This window comes from Mirounga leonina, unplaced genomic scaffold (genome assembly GCF_011800145.1).
Source record: "Mirounga leonina isolate KUSES-001 unplaced genomic scaffold, KU_Mleo_1.0 Mir_104, whole genome shotgun sequence".
NCBI classification, from domain to species: Eukaryota; Metazoa; Chordata; class Mammalia; order Carnivora; family Phocidae; genus Mirounga; species Mirounga leonina.
In genome coordinates, this window is record NW_023270231.1 from 17,457,426 (window position 1) to 17,480,001 (window position 22,576).

General features: G+C 49.2%; 1 protein-coding gene and 1 long non-coding RNA gene across 15 annotated transcripts in view; one reads left to right on the top strand and one right to left on the bottom strand.

The window, feature by feature from the left end:
- Window positions 1-22,576, top strand: part of LOC118016873 — a 288,291-nt gene that overhangs the window by 247,608 nt on the left and 18,107 nt on the right. For 12 of the 13 annotated variants that reach the window (XR_004680957.1, XR_004680956.1, XR_004680959.1 and 9 more), the window contains 2 exons: window positions 8,963-9,062; window positions 10,847-11,622. This is a non-coding gene — a long non-coding RNA (uncharacterized LOC118016873). Of the gene's footprint in view, window positions 1-8,962; window positions 9,063-10,846; window positions 11,623-21,862; window positions 22,565-22,576 lie in introns of those variants that run through there. The other variant, XR_004680971.1, reaches the window with a different exon arrangement.
- BOD1 (biorientation of chromosomes in cell division 1) lies at window positions 14,964-21,967 on the bottom strand. 2 transcript variants are annotated; one of them, XM_035014554.1, is made up of 4 exons: window positions 21,662-21,967; window positions 18,156-18,280; window positions 16,890-17,086; window positions 14,964-15,709 (listed from the first exon to the last, which is right to left on the bottom strand). In XM_035014554.1, exons 1-3 carry the CDS (start codon window positions 21,896-21,898, stop codon window positions 16,891-16,893), a joined length of 558 nt encoding a protein of 185 aa, XP_034870445.1. In that variant the 5' UTR covers window positions 21,899-21,967; the 3' UTR covers window positions 14,964-15,709; window position 16,890. The 2 variants fall into 2 exon arrangements, with proteins under 2 accessions (XP_034870445.1, XP_034870453.1); XM_035014562.1 differs by having other exon boundaries at window positions 16,890-17,011; window positions 21,662-21,951.

The window sequence follows — 22,576 nt, forward strand, 5'->3', positions numbered from 1 at the left end:
TCTGCGCGTAGGTTTTTGTGTGGACGTAAGTTTTCAAGTCCTTTGGGTGAATACCTAAAGAGTGCTGTTGCTGGATTGTATGGTCAGATTATGTTTGGTTTTGTAAGAAGCCGCCAAACCGTCTTCCAAAGTGGCGGTATCATTTTGCATTCCCGCCAGCAGTGAATGAGAGTTCCTGTCGCTACACAGCCTCGCCAGCATTTGGTGTCAGTGTTTTAGATTTCGGTCATTCTAATAGGTGTGTGGTGGTATCTCGTTGTTGTAAACGATTACTTTTTTTAGAGGCATACATTTCAACAGATTATTGATAGGGTCTTCAAATATCCCAATCTTCCCACAAATCTGAACACAGTAGTTTATCACAGACCCTAAACAATGGCTCTTCCTTGAGTTTTCACTTTTAAAAAACATTTTATGAGAGAACCACTAAAGTCTCCCATGTTCTGTGGGTATGTAGGGGTGACTTTGCCCTTGTGTGCTGGGACTATACTAAAAGAGTAGCTGGTCTGAAGGGCTAAAAAGCACTTTAATAAGAAGTTGCTTAACAGCTAAGCAGATACATTCATATCCTGTGGAACTGATATGACCTATACCAAGAGCTTAAGGTACGAATCTGGTCATATTTCTTTTTTTCTAATTAATCACTTGAATACCTCCCAAACTCTGTTGTTACAAAGTTTAATATCTTGCTTTTGATTTTTCCAAAAACCCCAGGGCCTTAGTCCTGCTTTTGAAATAGCAGATGCAGGGGGACCTGGAGAGGCAAAATCCTCTATTGCTCTTGACCATCTGCACCACAAGGTGGCGCTGTTGAACAGCAGTCCTGCACAGCCCTGCTGAGGGGAGGCCCTTCCTCTTCTGTATCTGCCGTCCCTGCAGTGATGTTCTGCTCTCAGGCTCCAGAGTCCACTCCCTTGGTTCCTGTGCAGACATTATTGCCCCATATGAGACCCTGAGCAGCATGCACCAGCTTCTGGGTTTTGAGCCTGAATCGTCCACTACCCTAGACTCCCATGTTTTTCCTGGTAAGCATGATGGACTGAATGTTTTGTCCCTGTTCCCTACCACCCCCCCTCCACCCCCAATTCATATGTCGAAGCCCTAAACTCCAATATGACTGTATTTGCAGATAGGGCCTTTGTGGAAGGGACTAAGGTTGGTAGGGTCCTGATCTGATAGGATTAGGGCCCTTCTAGGAGGAGACACCAGAGAGCCTGATGTCTGTCTTTCTCAATGAGGCACTGAGGAAAATGTGAGGGGGCAGGGAGAAGTCAGCAGTGTGCAAGCTGGGAAGAGGGCCCTCCCCGACACCCTGATCTTGGACTTCCAGCCTCTGCGACTGTGAGAAAGTAAATCTCTGTTGTTGAAGCCCCTGGTCTGTGGTAGCTTGTGATGGCACCTGGAGTGGGCTGACACGTTGAGCTGCTCACTGTGTGTTTTGGGAATGGCCGCTGTGGCGCTCCCCGTGTCCATTCCTGTCAGCATCCTTTGATCAGGGGCACCCCTGTCTTACCTGCCAGAGCCGCTTGGGCGGGGGATTCTGGCAAACTGAGTACCCAGGCCACGGTCTACCAGTGGAGGGAAGGGAGGAGCATGGGATCCAGGTGGGCATGTCCTTGGCCCTTGCCCTGGGGGAGAGGCATGGTCAGAGGAGGAGCAGAGCAGGGGCCTCTAGAATGTATGGCCCCGGGCTAGGGGTCCTTTCTCCCTAGCATCATGCCAGGCTTCCTAGGCTGAATCCTGGGCCCGCCACCCACTAACTGTGAGCCTGGGGGCAGGTTCTTTATTCTCTTTGTGCCTCACTTTCCTCACCTGGAAAATGGGGAGGTAATAATAGAACTAACCTCCCAAAATTGTCATGAGGATTAAATGCATCAGTGGTGTGAAGTGCGTAGACTAATGCCTGGCATATGGTAGCTGTTACTTAAAAATAAAACAAAAAACCAACCCCTCTGAGAGCTCTCAAAATCATCCACTCACACATGAGCAGCAGTGGTCAACTGCAGACTTTACTCGAGATTTAGTACGTGGGCCAGAGGCCTGGGCTTACATCGTGCTCTCCACAATAAAAACCCTAAAGATCTCCTTCTCTCATGTTCTGTTTGGTCATCTTGCCGCCAGGCTGTCTCTCTCTGGCCCTTCGTCCCGGTGGTCCTCAGCCTTCCCATGTCTCTCATCCAGTCCTGACTCCCCTTCCCCGTAGGAGAAGACACCTTCCTTTCCTGGTCTCCTTGTCCCTGTGCTATTCAGTCGTATCCTTGTTCATTTGTACATGAGCTAAGGGTCTCACCCTCCATCCCAGTCATTCTGTCAGAATATTTCTTTCAAAGGAATAAAATGTCCTCCCTGGTGGATCCTGGCAGAGGAAGTTTTCTCTAGCCTTCCATGTGCAGAACTAAAAGCAGGGCCAAGATGTGCTTGGGGAGTCCTGCCTACCTTATTTCATTTCTGCGTCTGTAGCCCTCGTTGAAAAGTGAGTTCCCCGAAGACAGGGGTGACACCTTATTCGTGACACGAGGGTCTGGCTCCAGGGGCACGGATGACGTGTGGATAGGGTGAAGGAGCGCTGCCTTTGGCTTTTGCCGCATCCCTCAGCAAGGCCTTCTGGGCCCTTCCTCTGCTCTCATGAGGGGATAGTTCTCTACACCCTGACGTGCTCTGAGCTCCAGGCTCCCTCCTGGGAACGGTGCTTTTCTAGCACACACTAGTCATTTCCACTTTTATCTTCACCCTTGGGCTTCCGAGAAGCTTGCTCTGAGCTTTTCCCTAGCAACACAGAACATTCGCAGCTTTGGTGTTTAAAATTACCCCCTTCAGGTCGTTTTGCCTTAAACAGAAAGAAAGCAAGGAGACTCAGGTGCCAAGACTAATTGGAGACCCCCCTCCCCCGCTAGTGTTATGGACTGAGGCCTGACGTCAATCTCTTATATAAAACCAATTATAAATTAAGAGTTTATGTATATGTATCCACCCACAAGCAACCAAGAGGTAATGCTTATATCAGTTTGGTCAGATACTAGCTTAGTAAATGCATACTTTTAAAGGTAAACACAACTGTGACTTGTTCTAAAAATAAATCGAGACAGCTATAGAGTTGTAAATTCATATATATGTATTTTTTAACAAACACTTATTTGTGGGGGAGCATGGGTGACTCAGTTGGTTGAGTGTCTGACTCTTGATTTCTGCTCAGGTCATGATCCTCAGGGTCATGAGATCCAGCCCTGTGCTGGGCTCTGTGCTCAGCGGGCAGTCTGCTTAAGATTCGCTCTCTCCTTGACTTCTGCCCTTCCCTCCACCCTCCATCCCAGTCATTCTGTCAAAATATTTCTTTCAAAGAAATAAAATGTCCTCCCTGGTGGATCCTGGCGGAGGGTGGGTGGGACAGAAGTCAGGGACACGGCCTGGATGCCCTCTGGCTTTCTGCGCCTCACTTGCCGCTCTGCCTGGCCCTTAAGGGTCTTTCATGGCCCGCCCTGCCCTTGGCTTTTGTGGTTATTTGCGTCCAACCAGGCTGCCACCCTCCAGCTGACCTCTTGCAAGGCCCGTGGCCTTCGGGGCCACCAGGGAGGGGGTGTTTGCTTACACGGCCTCTGTCTGTTTATAGCAGGGGCACTGATGAGACGGGTGCTGTGGTTGGGCCGGGGTGGCTGCCCCACAAAGACAGTTTTCAGGCCACACTCGGCTGGAAATTTGGGGACAAAACCTGGGTGAGATAGAAGGCAAGGTCAGGCCCGGATCAGATTCAGGCCGAGAGGGAAACTGGCCGGCAGCGACCATGTTGTAGGTCCTTACCACGTGCTAGACTGTACTGAGGGCTTCACACGCCTTATCCCAGCTCTTCACGCCGCAGAGAGGCTGAGAAACTCGCCTCCAGCTGCTTAGCTACTTTTTGGAGGGCTGGGATTTGAGCCCTGATCTCTCTGCAGGTCTGTGCTATCTTCCCCTTGGTTACTCTGCCTCCCCAGGTAAAATGAATACCCGCAGTTTCCCTTTAAAGATTAGCTATCGTCCTCAAAGCAGCGTTCTAGATAAGGAGCCTAAGGTTCAGAGGGTACCAGTGACTGGTCGTGGTCACACAGGTAGGAAGCAACAGAGCTGGGGCACATCACCCAAGGAGCCTGGCTATCCACCCAGGAAGATCTCTTCTGACAGACACTTTTCCTCTAGGGAAACGCACCGTGGGCCCCTGCTGGCCTGTCTCACAGGTTGTCTCCGTGGCTCCCTGTTCAGGCGTGCTGCACGGGGTGTGTCTGAGGGGGACGGAAGTCCGGCCTCCATCTCTGCCCTGGGCTCAGCCATCTCTCCGGCTCGACGACAAGTGATGCGCCGGCTGAGCGATGCCTGAGAGCTGTGTGCTGGACATGGCCTCGTTCCTCCCCCCGGCAGCTTGTGGAGGAGGACTGCCACCTCCCCCGTTTTACTGAGGAGGGTTAAGGGGACGTGCCCAAGCTCACTCAGCTATGGAGGGGTCAGGTGGGTTTCCCTCCAGAGCTCGGACGGTGGCTGCTCCCTCTTGCTTCCTGCAGACCTCAGAGTCCGAGGGCCTCTCCGTGCCCTCCCGTGTGCCCATCATACCCTCTCCGGCAGGTAAGCCTGCTTCCGACCCCCTTGCCCCTCAGATCTGCCTCCTCTCTTGCACGGCCCTGCCCGGTCCGTGCCCCACCTTTTCCATCTCTCTCTCTCTCCTGTCCCCAGGTCTTTGGAGCCTGCTTGCAAGATCAAGTCCATGCCTTGAGCTGGGCTTCTGGAATCTCCTGCAGGAGACAAGCCCTTGTTCTGGCTCTGCTGCCCGCAGGCCAGTGGGGCAACTTGGGTCAGGTGGCTTCATAGCCCAGGACCTCAGTTTCTCCATCTGGGAAAAGGGGGGATGATGGCTGCTCTACATTCTGGGGTGTTTCATGGTTGAATGAATCATCCACCACTTCTGCTGCTCCGGCAGCCATTTCTAGGGCAATAGCGATATTTAATGAGCACTTACTATGTGCCCTGCATGGCCGGTGCCCTCAGGCACCATCTCATTCCCTAAATGACGGAAAGAGGCAGGCTGAGTGGCGTGGGTATTTCCAAGCTTCCTGTTCTCGCTGTTTCCTCTCCCTCTTCCCCTTCCTCTCCTATCCCTCTTCTGTTCCCACAGAGCCTGGCCATGAGAGGACTGCCACCCCTCAGAGCCCACAGAACAAGAAAAGCTGCCAGATAACAGAGGTAGAAGTTGGGTGACCCTGTTCCTTGAGGATGTGGTTCTATCACTCCTCACGAATGGACGGGCCCCATGTCCACGGCCAGTGCCACATCAGGGCACTTGAAAACCATCCCCAAGGTAGCTGCTGGGAACTGCACACCTCCTGTTTCTTTCTTTCTTTTTTTCTTTCTTTTCTTTTGAGAGAGAGAGAGAGAGTGTGTGTGTGCACAGGGCAGGGGCAGAGGGAGAGAGAGAGACAGAATCTCAAGCAGACTCCTCGCTGAGCGCAGACTCGGGGCTTGATCCCATGACCCTGAGATCATGACTTGAGCCAAAATCGAAAGTTGGACACCTAACCCACTGAGATACCCAGGCGCCCCACACACCTCCTGTTTCTGATTCTTGCAGCAACCCCTGACAGGTTTGCAGAAGGTCTGCTCCTGCCTCCCTGGGCCCCTGCACCTCCCTTCACCCCACCCTGGGGCTGATCCCACAACGGACACCCTCACTCACCAGGGGACTGAGTGCTGTAGGAACTGGTCAAATTCCAGGGCCCCAGTTGGGCTACAGGGCTAGTGTGGCGTCACCAGTTTCCACTCACAGGCCCAGTGCCCTTGGTTATCACCTTTCTCTGTCCGTCCATGAAATTACAGTGGCATAGAGCTGACTCTGCTCCCTCAGAGCTGGCCCGAGCATCTTCTTCCTCTTTCTTTTCTGCTTAGGAGGCCAGCATGGAGAGCAAGGCCTGGAAGAGTCCTCTACATTTCTCATGTTGTCCCTCCCTCCTCGTGGCCACCCAGCATGGGATTTTCTCTGGCCTGACTTGTCCTGGGTTCAGGTCGGCTGCACTCCAGGACTGGGGGCCCATGTGCCTCTCTTGCTGTCCTTCCCCTCTCTCTTCTGCCTCGGGTGGGAGAGGGAGCACCTTGCAGCTCCCTGGCATGACAAGTTCTGGGAGGTAGCGTTTGGGCATGGAGAAACAGGCAGAGCTGGCCTTCTTAAAGCTGATTTTGGTTCAAGACCATGTCATCCCGGAATTGGCTTGGGCCAACAGCCCCCCCTCCGCCCTGTGTGGTCCAGCTTGTCTCCCTGGAGTTCTGTGTCCACGCTGTGGCCACAGGATCTGTGGATAGTCAGGGACCATCTTACTGATGTCGACTGTGCAAACACATTCTTTCAGGGGGGCGGGAGGCTGGGCCAAGGAAGGACAGAAGTGGTCTTGGGTCTCTAGGTCAGATGGGACTGGTTTACAGCTATAAACCACAGGATGTTCTCAGCACAGACTTAATGAGGGGAAGTGGAATGATGTATTACAATACTCCTTTTATGGGGGTTTTATCCAATAACGTTCACTGTGTTTCTATCCACCCCTGCCCATGCGTTTATGGGGAGATGTGTACTGGGGATGGAATTAATAAGATCCCAGCCTATTAATAATTTGTGGACTATAAATAAGTTTTTGTTGGTTTCCACAGCTCGTGCAAATGGCGGCGTGGCCTTTCACCCAGTCTGGTGTGTTTGTGTGAGGGGGTCTTGCTGGGTGTAGGAAGAGTAAGTTCTGGGCAGGCATGAGAAAGACAGGTGGCCTGCTACCAGAGTGACTGACACAGAGCCACAGCAAGAGACACAAAAGGCAGATTGGGGGTGGGGGAGTGGGGGGGTGGCGGGGTGGAGACAATAAGATAACGTGAACAAAGAGAATACGAAAGGCTAGCTTGGCCCCCAAACCTGCTCTCTCTGCTATCCTGCACTGTCTGGGAGGTAACCCCACTGTTTTCTAGCCAAGCCCAGAGACGTCCGAGCCACCTGCCCTGCCTGGCAGGGGCTGTCACGTGGTGGTGATTCACTGCGTCAGCCTTTCCATCTCTTCATTGTCACCACCCTGTGGTGACCGTCACCACCCCTGGCCAGTTCCCTCTCTTATGTCTGTTCATAACCACCTGAACTTTAGGTAGGGCTCGGGTCCGAGGTTTGCAAACAGCTACTGAGCCGTTAGGTCAGCATCTGTGGAGATGGGAGGAGGGTCAGGAGAGCAGCATGGGGTGTCAGAGCCAGAACGGGTGAGGGGCCATCTGTCCGGGTTCAAGGTGTTGGTGGTGACAGGAGGTGGTTCTGTGTAGAGGTGACCGATCCGGTGTAAATGTATGGAGGATAGCGGGAGAGGCTAGAGAAAGAATGATAATTAAGGGAAGGAAAGAAACTCGAATGCACCCCAGGAAGGCCTGGGAGTGGGGGCACATCCGGCGCTCAGTGTGACTTTTAAATACCAGACAAAGGAATCAAAGCTTCTTAGAGAAATGGCAGATTCCAGGGCAAGAGCAGGAAAAGCAGGAGATAAGCCTAGACCATCTCCTTGTGTCAGGAAGTAAGGAGGTGCTCAAGGACAGAGGGAGGAATGTCACAGGATACAAAAGCCAGTCGGAAAGTCTGCCCACCAGCCAAATCTGGGACAACCTGATGTCGAATGAGGTAATGATAGCCCCAGATTGTATAACACATTGAGTAAAATAGGAATCCATGGGTCCATACAGATAGAAATAAACAAGTGAATCAATAAACAGGAACAAGAAAAAGCTTTTTACAATAGTAGGATGCCAACTAATGAGTGTAGAAGGAACGATGGAATTTCAAAATGCCCACTTGGCCATGGTCAAGAATGATACTTGGTTCAACAGAGCTATGTCAATGGGCATGAATGTTGGATGAAGAGCAGGATATGTACAAAATCTCAAAGTCCCTCTCCACAAAATACTAATTTATTACAAATGGACAAAAGAAGGATCTGGCCGACACCACTATAATCAGGTGATCAAAGTTAACATCAGCCACAAAGGGATAGATCTAACTCATGCACCTCATAGGATGCTATGACAAGAATGCATCATTGCTCCTGATGTTCCTGTCAAAGATGCAGGATTAGAATATCATCATGAGAAGTAATCAGACGAACCCAGTTTAAGAGCTGTTCTACAAAAGATCTGGCCTGGAATTTTAAAGAGGGACCGTTCCAGATTAAAGGAGACGAAGAGATGTGGCCACTGAATGCACCGTGTGATTCTGAACTGAATCCCTTCACTACACTGAACGCAGTTGGGACCCATTGGCAAAACCTAAATGAGGTCTGAGGATGAGGTGGTAGGGCTCAGTGAGGAATAAGCCAGCCGCAGAGCACTCATAACGTATGGCTCCGCTTAGCCGGGGGGCCTGGAGTCCTCAAACTCACCGAGACGGCAAGTAGAATGTGGTCACGGGGGCTGCGGAGGGGGATGGCGAGCTGGTGGTAATGGGGACAGAGTTTGAGTATGAGAAGATGTAGAAGTTCTGGAGATGGATGGTGGCGACAGTTGAATAACTATGTGAATGTACTTCATGCCACTGCGTTGGTTGCTTAATTAAGACAGCAAATTTTATGTGTATTTTACTACAGTAAAAAAAAAAATGGGAAAAAATAGCATGGCTTTGGAGATGAACAGAGCAGGGTTGGACCCTCAGCTCTGACTCTTGTCACTGGTTGACCTCGGGTGAGTGCTTGTTTCTTTCATTGTCAGTGGGGACAATGATATCGTCTCCCTGCAGGGACGCCCTTTACTGGTGTGGCTGGAGTGGCCTGCATGTGACAAGCACTCAGAACAGGCTGCCTCCTCTTACCTGATCGTTGCGCATCGTTGACCCTGTAGCCGCAAGGGGGCTGCCATTTTGCCCATCGCCTCCACCCCCAGCCCACCCCTGTGACCTGCTGGCCACTCAGAGCTCTTAAGCCTGCGATCATTTTCTCTCCAGGAACTTCTCCTGAGGACAGTTGGAGAGGTGGAGCGCGTCCCAGCTAAGGACCCATGTAGGAGCTGACACGCTTGTGCCCGCCTGAGCCGTCTCTGGAGGGGTGAGTACGGACCTGGTACAGTGGGGGTTGCTGTTGGAGGGTATCTGGGAGATGGGAGGGACACTTCTCCCTGTGAAACCTGTTCATGCCCTTGGACTGTCTCCCCACACAGAAGCATTGTCTACGTAAATAAAATAAATACACACACACATAGCTCCGTCATTACCGAAGAGGTGCCGGCGAGGGGCCCCCTTCCCTCCTCTGTGTCCTCAGTGCTCTGCCATCTGGCAGTAGCCCCTGGCTTTCCAGCTGAAACTGCTGTGGCCCTTGTTGATGAATTCAATGGATTTCTCCCTCTGCCTCCCTCTTCCTGTCACCTCTGTGGCATTTCCAAACACCGCTCCCCATCCCCCCTGTGTCAGAGAAACCAGTGAAATATATTCGTGATTTGAGGAAGGGCCACGTTTTTCATGGCCACTGTTGTAATCCCATGGTGAAGGGCACTGCCTGACATACTTGTAAGTGTGCAAAAAGAATTTTTTTTTTGGAATAAACAAATCATTAAACGAAAAAAAATTTTAAAAAATGTAATGACTAGGCTTAATGCAAAAAGTAAGCTCAAATATCATGCACTGAGGAACTCACAAAATCATTCTGATGTGCAAATAGCCAGAAATAAAGGCAAAGGCCATCCATTTTTACATTAAGCAGTCCTGGATGTGGGATCATATTATTGTGTTGTAAAATGTTACCAACGGAAAAACCAGGTAAATACCAGTGTGTACACAGGCACTCATATTATTTCTTATAACTATCTGTGAATCAAATTATTACAAAATAAAGAGCTTGATTTAGGTAATGTAGTAAGTGCAAACCCGATCTGTCAGATGAAGACACATCTGTCAGTTGGGGGATCATTCACGGACAAGTCAATCGGATGTCATTAGAAGATCTGGTCAGGGCATTTTCTAGTTGCAAGCTGCAAAAATGTGAATCAGTCAACCTATGTAAAAGTAGTAAATACTGGGCATCAGCAGCTCAGGGGCGGATCATGTACCTAATTAACTTGTGGCTCTAAGGGCAGAGGCGGGAAAATGGATTTTTAATAGCATCATATGGTTGATGTTGCCTGCATTCGGCAAGGTCTTACAAGAAAGAGATGAGATCAGAAGCAAACGTAGAGAACACTTACGTGACAAAGGCCTCCATGCAACGATCAGATAAGGATGTGGTGCCCCGGCCAACTTTTCAGCTGGACAGAATGGCTCAGGGAAAAAAGTGTAGCTTTTGCATGGAAGCCCCATAGCCTCAAAGTTTCCATCAAGAGAGAGGTATGAGAGCAAGGGAGCAAAGGAATACAAGAGATTTATGAGTCGAGTCCCCCCCCAAAAATTGTGACTGTGGCTTCTGGCCCATGTTGCCGGTTGGAATCTGTCTGGTAACGCTCCTACTACGTCTATAGGATAGCCATTCTGACCCAAACTCCCATGATCCCCCGGCTCCAAAAGTCTCCACTCGGAACTTAAAATGACCCTTGGGGCTTTGGTCTCCTAGAGCAGGACGGGGATTGAGAAAGCCAGACAGCCTCTCAGTTCAGACTCCCCGAGGGTGGTGTGGCCAGAGTGCGTTGGGAGACACAGTGGCCGTGGAAGAACCTCCCAGAGGGTGGCGCCAGAGGCCACAGAGAACTGCAGGCTGAGCCGGGCCTACAGGGACACCCGCCATGCTAGGTTCCGCGGCTTCGCAGCAGAACTACAATGTTTTCCATTCTTCCCCTACCTAGTTCATCCTCTGTCAAGGTTGGTGGGGGGAGGGGATCTCAGGCGGATGACTTCTCTCTTTAGTTCTGAGGTCTGAGGAGGAGGTGCCTGCCTAACCGCTAACACAGAGACCTCCCGGGCCGCTGACGGATGAGGCCACTAGATGGTACTTTGAGATCATCTTCCATGGAGCAGGAGCAGGATCTCTGCGGGAAGACACGGTATATTCAGTGGGCGGGAAGGCACACCGAGGTAGCCTTCTGGGACTCAGCCACATTTGGTTCTCCTCTCCTTCTGGGCCCGTGAGTGTGTGTACCTCTCGGTGCCCTTGCAGTTAGGTATGGCCATGTGCCTAGGTGTGGCCAGGGGGCTGTGAGTGAAAGCCATGGTATCACTCGCAGGCCGTATCATTCATCCTTCACGGGAGACCTTCCGTGGTTCTCTTCCTCTGCTGTGCTCTTACGGAAGAGGTCTTGGGTTGAGAGGATGGGCTAAAGGCTTGCAGCAGCCAGGACGCTCAATGTCGCCTTGAAGACTTGCCCTGGAGCGTTGCCCAGATCACAGCCATTTTGTGTAAGTGAGAAACTAGTTGTGTGCGGCTGATGAGATTTTGGTGTTTCTTTGTTCACGCACTGTAGCCAAAACAGAATCTATCATCACTGACGCCGCCCCAGAGCCCAGGTGGCAGAGTCAGGTCTCAAATTTTGAGCCTTGAGCCAGCACACCGTATGAGCTCATAGGATTGCTGTGAGGACGGCCGTCATGACGACTCCAGGCCGGGCCGAGTCTGACAAAGTTCTCCCACCTGCCTACAGAATCACCTCAGCGGAGACCGGGTGCTGCCCCCTTCGGAGAGCTGCGTAAGCTTTGCGTCATTCAAATGCCCACCCCGACCATTGTTTAACTTCTGCCGAATCCAATCTATTGCTCTTGTAGGGGGGTGGAAATGATTTTCTCTCTACCCTTCGAGTACTTGGCTGAAACCCCTGTAACAAAAGACAGATTAACAAAAGAAACACAGAAGTTTCTTAACATGGATACCTCATGTCACCATGGAAACACCCAGGGAAAAATAAGTTAACTCCCTGAGGTGGCTTAGAATTTGGGATTAAATACCAGCTCAACAGGGAAGGAAGAGGGGGTTGGTAGGCCTCTTAGGGGAGAGTCAGTGATTTTTAGGAGAGATGAATGGGCCTTTGGAAGAACAGATGGGAGGTAGAATAATTTGTGATGAAGTTTGTCAGGGTGTGGGGTTGACTTCTAGTCTCTTCTCTTGTGAGAGTCAGTCCTCCCTGGGTGATGTACCTCCCGGGAGGGGATCTGTGATGAGTGTTCCTTTTGGGTATCTGGTATCTGCCTTTAGGCAGATAAAAGCAATTCAGTGAAAGCCTCTCCCTGTATTTGCCGTTTTTCAAGTGCCTACAGCTCTAAGCAATCCGTGTATCAAAGAGGAAGATTTGGGGGCAGCAGGTCCTGAACTCCTGCGGTCCTATTTTGGGGTGGCATATTTTGCTACCCTTCGCTCTCTCATTTACAAGACTTTAAGCTTCCTACATCGATTAGGCTACACAGACAAGCCCTCTTCCGGCTCCAGCCCTGGCGAGACTGCCACTCAGGGTGAGTCTGGGGGGCTTCTGAGAATACCGTGTGCTGGTTCTCTCAGTCTCTGTCCTAGCTGTACCCTGAGCCCACCTCTATGTGCGATGTTCTGTGACCTTCCCTCATCCTTGGATAGGTTCAATCTGGACACCGAGAGAGAGATGTTAGGGAACTTCAGACTCCATTCCAAGCTTGAAAATTCTAGAGCCCAACTCAGGTAGCTGAAAATCTAGTCTCCATGAAAATCAGTCTAGAAGATCTGGCCCTTTAGCTGGAAATGTTTTGAATCATCTTAATCACAGGACGATGACACTCTGGGGCAAGTATCTCCAACACCCTCAGGGCCAGCAGGGTGATGGAAATGAGAGAAGCCAGCCAGTGGCATCTGTCTGTCCCACATGCTCTCTCAACTGCAGAGTTGCTACAGAATTCTGGCGGATTGTTATCCAGCGGGAATACAAATATGTTGCCAAACCTTGACATTTTTCATTAGGAACCAGAAAGAGAGCTCTATATGGAATTCTCCCCATTTTGAAATATTGGTAATTAAAAACAACAGACAATAGTTACAACTCCATGATCAATAGAACATGTCTGGAGGGCAGAGTGAGTTTGCAGACTCTGCTCTGTGATAGGCATTTGCGTGAGGGGAGCAGACTGGCTAGAGCTAAAGGTATGCATTGAGATGTAGCAAGAGGTCCAGCTGACTTGATTTTAGCCTACATTTGGAATGAAGGGTGGACCCCAAAGGACTGACAAGTTTGACTTGTTCTGTTAAGTAATAAGGAGGCAGCGTAGCAAGGGGGTGGGGTGGGGAGGGGAACATGAGCTTTGAGTTCAGAGGCTTGGGTTCAAACCTTGCTCCCCTACGTAATAGTTGTATAATGAGTATGTTGCTTCACCTGAGTTTAGGTTGCCTCATCCACAGAATGGAGAATAAATCCTAACAGGGTCATGAGAATTAAATATATGCGTATGAAAATGTCGGCCACCTGGTCAGCGCCTAGTTCGTCTACATCCTTCCAAAGGTTCCAGAGTGAGGAAGAGATTTGATAAAAGCAGTGTTTCTGGAAGGATGGCCAAATGGCAGTTTGGACACTGGAGACAGAAAGACTGGCGAGGTCTCAGGCAGTGTGACCAATTTGAGAGGACGAGTAATTACTACCATGTGGCCTTGGAGCCAAGCCCATCCCCAGTGACAAGACCATAAAAGTTGACCTCCTGGCTCCTCCACGGGTAAGGTGATGGACAGGGTGTGATACGCAGTGCCAACAAAAGCTTGGCCGGGCCGGCTGTCCTGTCTGCTTCCCACCCTGTCCTCGGCCTCCTAGGGCAGCCAAGAGGGGCAGGGCCTGGCCCTGTCAGGACTGATCCAGATGCAGTTTTCAAACCCGGACCTCATGCCAGCCTTGGGCCCACGCCAGACCCTGACCTTTGCTGGGTCCCCACAGACACTGCTCCTCTATCTTGAATAGCCAGTGAGTCTCTGCAGAGTTCTCACCAATGTTCTGAGCTGCTTAGCAAACTCATCTTCAGAAGACACTTCTTTTGAAAGCAGAGCAGGTATAAGTTACATGCAAGCATTTCTACATCAAAATGCCCCAAAGCAGAGTCCTTGCAAGGAATTAAAAAACAAGACAAAAAAACTCGATAGTCTCACCCCTCAGGAGCTGTTGGAAGAGACACGTTTACACACTAATCACAATTAAACTGTCATTGCCAGTCAACATCACCAGCTTCCCAAAAACGTGCCTTAAAATGATTTTTCGCATGCAGAGAATCACTGGGAGGGTTTGCTGGGCCCCTCTACAAGTCTCAGAATCCGGTCTGGAGTAGGGGCTGCATTTCTAGCAAGTTCCAGGGTGATGCTGCTGCTGCTGGTGAGGGACTCTACCTTCAGCAGCACTGCTGTAACGGGTTAGTGCTTACTTCGTTCACGTGCCAGGGAGCGATCCAGAATGCATGGGAACCTATTTCCCCTCGATGAGTAAATAGAAGCTGAGGGTAAATGGCAGAGATAGGATAAACCAGTGCCTGAGCATCTGACATAAGAGCCACAAACTTCACTGTAAGCCAAGAAATGGTCAAGGTGGAGGCAGTTCATTTTAACAGGGAACCAGCTAAGTAGTTGACAATTTATTGGATGAACAATATCTAGGGACAGACTCCACTAAGGACCCAAACTCTTTGATATAAGCTTTGATACTCTTCAAGGCTTGCCGTACAAAGTGTTTGCCAGGGGCCAGCAGCATGAGCAGCCCCTGGAGCATGAGAACACATTCCAATCGCACTCCAGAACTTCTGGGTCGGAATATGCACCTTTCCAAGATCGCTGGGTGATGCTACTGTACACTCGGTTCGAGGAACACGGAGAGATCGTTCTGCCCTCACAGCTAGTGACCGGCACCAGTCACGGTCCAGGGGAGAAGAGGGACTGCCTGCCCACTTCCAGTGCTACCTGCTAGCTCCAGGGGGTGGGCAGCTCCAAGTTCTGCTCCCCCGTCCACTACCCCCGCGTAGGCACAGAATGGCAGGCAGAGGACAAAGGTTACTCCTCACAGGTTCCCAGGCCTGGAGGCTACACTCAGTTGAGGCTTCAGAGTAGGAGTAGCAAATGATTTTATTACAAAACTTAAGCTATTTATTGATCATTCAACTTTTCTAAAAAACACAAACGTGAGAATAAAATAAACACACCAAGACTCACTAGCCCTTGCAGGATAAGCAGCAGCCCTGGACAGACAGCCTGCAGATGTTTCTCCTTCTACCTGATGTCTGCACTTCCTCACACATTCTACGGTCCCATGTGTTGTCACCTCTTACGGAGGAAAGGAAACCGAAGCTACAAGATTCACGTACAAGAGGGTCATGACAACTTTTGAGCTAGTTGGTGCTGACAGCTTAAACATTCTAGTTGACAGTTAAGCACTAATTCCTACTCCATGCTAACCTTTACTGTCATTCTTTGGAACTGGTTATGTTCCTCCACTGTAGCTACAGCCCCTCTAGGGATCCCCGAGCACAAACCCTAAAATCCACACAGTCTCCAAGTTCAAGTATAAAGGTTTCAGGACAACCCCAGACTGATGTAGTGTTTCTTTGTATCTCTGTAGTGTCTACTGGCTGTCACCCCCTTTGGCAGGCTGACCAGACGGCAGCACAATGAGGGGGCACACACGGTCCACTGTCACTGCCTGTTCAATCTGGACACTGCCCCACAGTCAAGGCTGAACGTTGAAATCAGTGACGACCTCAGCCTGTCTTCATTCTGAAGTTGTCCTCTTAAGTAACCGAATCCATTTCTTCATGGTTAATTCAATGGAGCTTCCAAAAGGTGTCAGACATACTCTAAAAAGAGAATCAGATCAAGAGGCTTTTTGATAAGAGACTACATTTAATTTTATGTCCCTAAAGGAATTTACAATTAAACTAGAAAAACTGGTAATGTTTTATACTCCATAATGGAATTGAGTTTGAGTTCTCCCCCGAGTACAGGCACAAATAGACAATGCCCCTCTTAAGGCAGTGCCCCACCCAAGCTTTGTGCTCTTGCTCTGTTCACTCACTGATGCTTTCCTATCAAAAATAATAAACATCTTAATGAATCTGACAAACAGAACACCAAAGTGGAATGAGGGGACAGGTTACTAACAATGGCTAGGTAAGAGTCCACTGCTTACCTGCTGGTTACTGCTCACCTTGACCAAGGTCTCAAAGCCTGCAAAAAAGCGTGGCTTTGTGCACCTGTAGCTGACTTTTAAGATGAAGTTAAATCCCAAATGTAACAGGAAGGGGCACGCACATAACAGAAGAATCCCACGGTTGTTGACAGTGGTAAACTCTAATCTCTAAATACAAGGAAATCCAGCAGGGCTTAAAGCAGACTGTGAGTCCCATTGAGGATGCCATTTTAGAAGGCACTGTTTGACTTTATATTTAAATTGCAAACCCAAGTTTAACTCATGTCCAGGTATAAGACTCATTCAATCAACTTCAGAAAAACAGGACTTTCATTTGAATTTCTCTTGTGCACAGCAACCATCCCTGTTGGTTTCTAATGAAGCATCTATCCACAGCTTAAATGTTTAGCTCTGGGGGCACCTGGGTGGCTCAGTTGTTAAGCATCTGCCTTTGGCTCAGGTCATGATCCCAGGGTTCTGGGATCGAGCCCCGTATCGGGCTCCCTGCTCTGCGGGAAGCTTGCTTCTCCCTCTCCCACTTGCCTTGCTTGTGTTCCTGCTCTTGCTATCTCTCTCTCTGTCAAATAAATAAAATCTTTAAAAAAAAAAAAAAAAAAAAAAAGTTTAGCTCTGGCGGCACAGAAGATCACACTAACACAGGAGAATGCTACCTGTGAGTTCTCAGTAAAAAATGACTCTTGAACAGTAGGTGGAGTCTCTCTGCAGTAAATGTTTTTCTGAATATATCAAGAACATGATCCCCAATAGTGGCTTACCCCTTTTCTATCCATTTTATATATTTATAAGCCAGAGATGAATGCTCCTGGACAAAAGACGGGATACTGGACCTTAGGAAGCATCCTGGGAGGGAGCTGGGGGGTCCTGGCTCTCAGGCTCTGGAGGGGGCGCTGGCACGGCTTCTTTCTTCTTGGCCGCCAGGAACTCGTGAATCGCTCTTTCTATCTGTGGTCTGAAGATGTGGTTTAGTTTGGGATCCACCACTTGAGAAATGATTCTGTCCACTCCAGCTTCCAACATCCCTGACCTTGTGGAGACAAACAGACCATTCTCTGAAGGTCCGTGCGTCCTTCCCCCAGCCACCCGTTTGCACCATGTGTACCTGCCATACGGTATCACAACTGGAAAAATGACACCAGGACGATCCAACCTTACTTAGTTTTCACACACGTAGCTGCACTCCGTTGTGTGTTTGCCCAGGTAGCTCTGTGCCATTTTACCCCATGAGTGACCGCAGGTAACCGCCACCACGATGAAGGTCTTAGTTCCACCACCACAGCATCCCCTGGGGCTATCCCTTTGGGGTCACACTCACCCGCCTCCTCCCACCCCCAAACCCTAGGCACCCCTCATCTTGTCTCCATCGCTGTCATTGTTTATTCACCAGTGTTACATATATGGAATCAGCACCACGCGTCTTTCTAATACTGGCTTTTTTCACTCAGCACAATTCCCCGATATTTCTATTTCTAAAGAGGTGGGCTTCACAAGCTTTTAGATATTCCAGGAGAGTTCACTGGATCAAGACCTGAACACAAGTGCTAGTAATAAGAGCAAAAAAAGATCACAAGCAGATTAGAAAAAGCCAGATGCCATGGCCCGCCTCCGCTGCAGTGCCCAGTGACACCGAGAAGTCACCGGGTGACTGGCAGTGGCACCGAACTAAGGTTCAGGCTGTGACCGCGACAGACGTGCTTTAATAAGGCTCCATGCCTTCCTAAAAGCTGCTGTTCCACTTCAGACCTCTCGCCCAAGATCCAAACACTGATATCTTGGTATAAAACTCCCGCGTATGGGTGAACTACACTGAAAACTTCAAGCAGCAGGGAATTAGGTTTCAGAATTTGGAGTATCTTTCAATGCACCCGGTAGAATTTACACAGGAGGCCTATGGAGGATGGATAAACTAGCAAGAATGTCAGTTGAGTCCTTTGCTTACTTGAACCTTAACTTTAATAAAGGGGTGGACTGCTGCGACTTGTGCGTGGGATTTGCTGTAAAGTACCATCCACCTTGACCAAATAATGACGCGCATCAGCTTTCTTGTACATCATGCTGTGATTACCACATTTTCACTCTTAATTCTAATTACTTACTGAACTACACTCTGCCTCAGACCATTTCGCAACTGGTTTTTGTTCATTGTAGGATTCCATTCCTGCTTGTCCAGATGTGTTGACACAAAATTATCCACTTTCTGCCTCAGGTTTTGGTAAGCTGGCTGAAACATTAAAAAGAAGAGGCAAGGTAAGAAGTTACATGCACCAAAATCTTAGAAGTCAGTCATTTAAGAATACTGCTTTCCACAGAAATGTAGATGTTTCAAGTCCTTAAAGACACTTCCAGCATGACGATGAAGACGGCTCTGTAGTACAGTAGAGCATGAATTAACTAGCAACAAGGGCTTACTTTATGGTGGGCAGGCACAAGGCCAGATGCATCATCCCATTTACTTTCCAAGTAATGGTACAGGGAGGGTCTATTAACTCTCTCCTGCCCCCATTGTAGAGATTAGAAATTTATGCTTAGAAAAAGTAAACAACTTGCCCACATGGCCAAAATGTGGCAAAGCCAAGGTTAGACCTAGACTGTTTCTGAATCAGAGGAACTGGGTTCTAGCCTGGCACCATCACTAACCGGCTGTCTGACTTTCAACAAGTCATCAACCTTTCAGCTTCAGTTATTTCCATTTGTAAACCTGAAATATTACTGTCCCACTTGCCTCGCAGGGTATCCTCAGCAATAAATAAGGGCTCAGGAAAGCCCACTGCATAAAATGAAGGGCCACCCAACCCTCAGCATGATGTGAGAATGGAGACTGAAGTCAAAGCCTATGGAACATTGGGAAAGGCTGAGGGGAAGCACACCTTAAGTCCAAAAATGGAGCTTGAGGCTCTTATTGGCTCATAGTCGGTTTTAGACCCAACTATGATCAGAACAAAATTAGAAGGAACTTGGTGAATACATGGAACATGTATTCTCAGCCTCTAAGACCTTCTGGTACGATCAGCTGCTCTTCTTCAAACCAGGTATAATAGTGTGCATTGCTGTTAGGCTTCACCCCTGCCCCCCTCTGCCTGGGCAGAGACTGCTTCCCTACCCCAGTGATGCTGAGTTTTAGCAATGCGACACAGTCTGGTCAATGGAGTGCTAGTGACAAGAGGCCTTAAATGTGGTCGTCCTCTGTCTGGCTTGGTTCTTGTGCTCTGGTGACCCTCTATGACGGCATGTCCTGGGACCTAAGGTGAGTTTATATGTAGCCCAAGCTAAACCCAAGCCCAGGCCACCTAAACCTCCCAGCGGAAGCCTACGTAGATTAGCTGAACTTTAGCTGACCTGCAGCCCTATCAGCATGAGAATGGATGCTTATCATGTCACCATGATTTGGTTTATTATGCAGTGTTACTGTGGCAAAAGTTTGCTAGCAGTCAGGTAAATGAAATTGACAAAAAAAATCATCAGGCTTCAACTCTATAGGTGGACTCTTCCAAAAGGCCAAGAGAACGGATTCACAAACACCCATGTACTATCTACCTAGCAACTCCTCCTTCCTCTCCTCACAAGGGTAGGACAGAGGGTGCCATGTTCTCCTGACCACAAATGTGGTGCCTGCCCCTTGCTAAGACAATGCTGATGTTCCCTGGGATTGTTTGAACAAGAATTGAGAGTCCCTTTCTAGAGGAAGAAGATGTAAGATGTAATCAAAATACCAGTAACCAAATGGATGACTCTGCTGTGCAGTGACAGTAAAATATTATAAAGAGCAGAAATGAAAGATGGCCCTGGAGGCGCATCCCCGGTTCCAAATGCATCCCTACTCTTCTGACAGTTTGTTCAATCAGTCCTTTCTTGGGGTGCCCAAGTCAACAGATTCACCACTTTGCTTAAAGAAACTAGAATTAATTTGTCACTTGGAACTATGCATCCTGCTACTGTACTTTATACTATTCAAAATAAGTCACCTGGTTTGAAATGATAGTTACTGTTTACCGTAAAAGGACAAAGGACAGCAAATGTCACCACCAAACCTGAACAGATCTTGACAACATAGAACAATCCCTTCAGTTCTTGAAGTGAAAGGACAGACTGTGCCTCCCATTAACATTTTATTGCATTATCTATCCCTCACTTGATTCACTTATCAGTTTGTTCTATTTATTTGTACTTTGGGTGCACTGCAAAGTAAATTACAAACATCATCTGTACATTTTCCCTGAAATATATCAGCAGTTTGGGAAGGGGCCTAAGAATATACATTTCTAACAAGTTCTCAAGTGATGTTGATGCTGCTGATCCAAGAGGCAAACTGAGAACCATGGGGCTAAAGCAACAGTGCCTGAAAACACAGTCTTCCAAAAATAAAACCACCCAGGCACTAATGGAAGGAACATCTAAGGTGTTACGTGGGGAAGGCTCCAACTCTCTTTCCCCCAACAGCTTTACAGTACTAATTTTCTTTCTCTCTTTTAAAAATACCATGCATACCACATTGATTTAGCCACACAAAACAGAACATAAGAGGTATGAGTGGAGAACTTGTGATGGGAAGTTGAGAACACCCAGAGTCCTGGGAAAGGTGGAAGTTCAGTTGATATGTACCTGAGAACCTTAAATAAGGAAAATTAAGCATTAAATATTAAGCACTTCTAACACCACATAGTGTATATAGCATCTGGTCCACCTGTCAGTTTTCTACCCTAGAGTATGAGCTCTGAGGACTGGTAGTGACTTACTTGTTTCTGTATCCACACAGCCCACATGCTGTAGGCCAATAAATGTTCAAAGAATAAATGGAAGATGTCTTTCCCTATCTTTGAGTTATAATTTTAAGTTCACAATTTTCCTGTTAGGTAGGCAGATTCTCTTAAGAGAGGAGAAATCACTTCCCTAGAGGGGCTCAGTCAGTAACAGAGCCTCCTAAACCTACAACCCTAGTCTTTTTAGAAAAGCCTCTGAAATGGGAGAGAATGGAACATTCCAGCAACTACTGTATGTCTGACACTTAACACACCTGACTTCACTGAATCTCCACGACTTTGGCAAGTAACATGAAATAGCATTTTACTAGGGGGTTGACCTATGGCATTAGGATCTAAAATTGGCACCAAATTCTCTTTAATCCACGATGGAGTACAAGATAAGGGTTCTGCACCAGTGTACCTTAATTCAACCGGACACTCAGGCCTGCAAATCACTGAGCTAGAGAAAAGGAACAAATTGCTACAACGTTCTGATGATTGTGCATTCAAACCATTCTCCCTTCCTTACCTGGCCTTCTCCAATGTTCTTAACACACAGAGGTTTGTTACTGAGGGGCTTAAAGAAGTCTCAGCTTGGGAAAGACAGGATCTAGGCTCTGAAACCAGTACTGAATCCCCAAGTTCAGAGAAACGACTGGACCGTCACACAGCTAACAGTAATCGGACTGGGAGTCCAACCCACGTGTACACCACTCAGAAAGCTTCCTGTACTGCCTCAAGCGGCCTAATACCTCACTGCTGAGATTTTTAAAAAGTATATTTGTTGTTCTCTCTGCTTTAGAAAAGCCAACCTGCAACCCTGAGGTCTTCACGCCCAGTCCTACCCCGTCGGCCCCACCTACCTTGGTGTCCACGTCCGCCAGGCAATCCCGGCGGAAGCTGTCAAACAAGCCCCGGCTTTTGAGCTGCTCCACGATGAGAGCGATGAGCTGTGGGTCGCCGGGAGGCAGTGAGGCCGGGTTGATGGGGCCGCCGCTCCCACCGGCCCCCGTCGCGCCTGTCGCCGACCCCGCCGAGGCCTGGCCCGCTCCGCCGCCGCCCACCGAGCCCGCGCCCCCACCGCCGCCGCCGTCCGCCATGGCTGCGCCCTGGGCCCACAAAGGAAACTGAACGCGACTTCTTCTCAGGGACAGAGGGCCTGGATCGTGTAGAGGTGGCAGAAGCGCCCAAGAAGGAGGCGGCGGCGGGAGAAGAGGGTAGGGAGGGGCCGGCGGCGGAGGAGGAGGCAGGCTCTGATGCAGCGGAGGTGGCGGTAGGAGCGGTAGAAACGGCCCGCTCCATCCCGGGCGTTCTGCAGATGACGTCACCAATGGCCTTTGCATTGTGGGGCGGGAAGTTTTCGGCAGTCATCTCCGCCTTTTTTATAGGTAGAGGTCTGGCTGACAGAAACTACAACTCCCGGCAGGCTCCGGCTCGCCGAGCTCTGGTTTGCGAGGGCAGTGTGGGAATTGTAGGCTCAGGTGCTAGTGATTGCGAGAACCTGCGCCGGCATTCCTCGTCCGGTCACTGCAGCGCTCGCTTTGAATCAGCAGGTCCCAGGAGGGGCCCGATTATGAGAATCATCTGTGGGACTGAGTAAAAGTATAAATTAACGGGTTTGTCCCTGAGATGTTCGGATTCAGTATTTCTCGGTCGGGGCCTAGGAATCTGCTTTTAAAGTGCACACCCACGCTCTCCTTGAACAATAGGAGCCCGGGAAATTTGGGCAACAGCGGACTAATCAAATTTGTATTATGCCAAAATGTGTAGGTACTTTT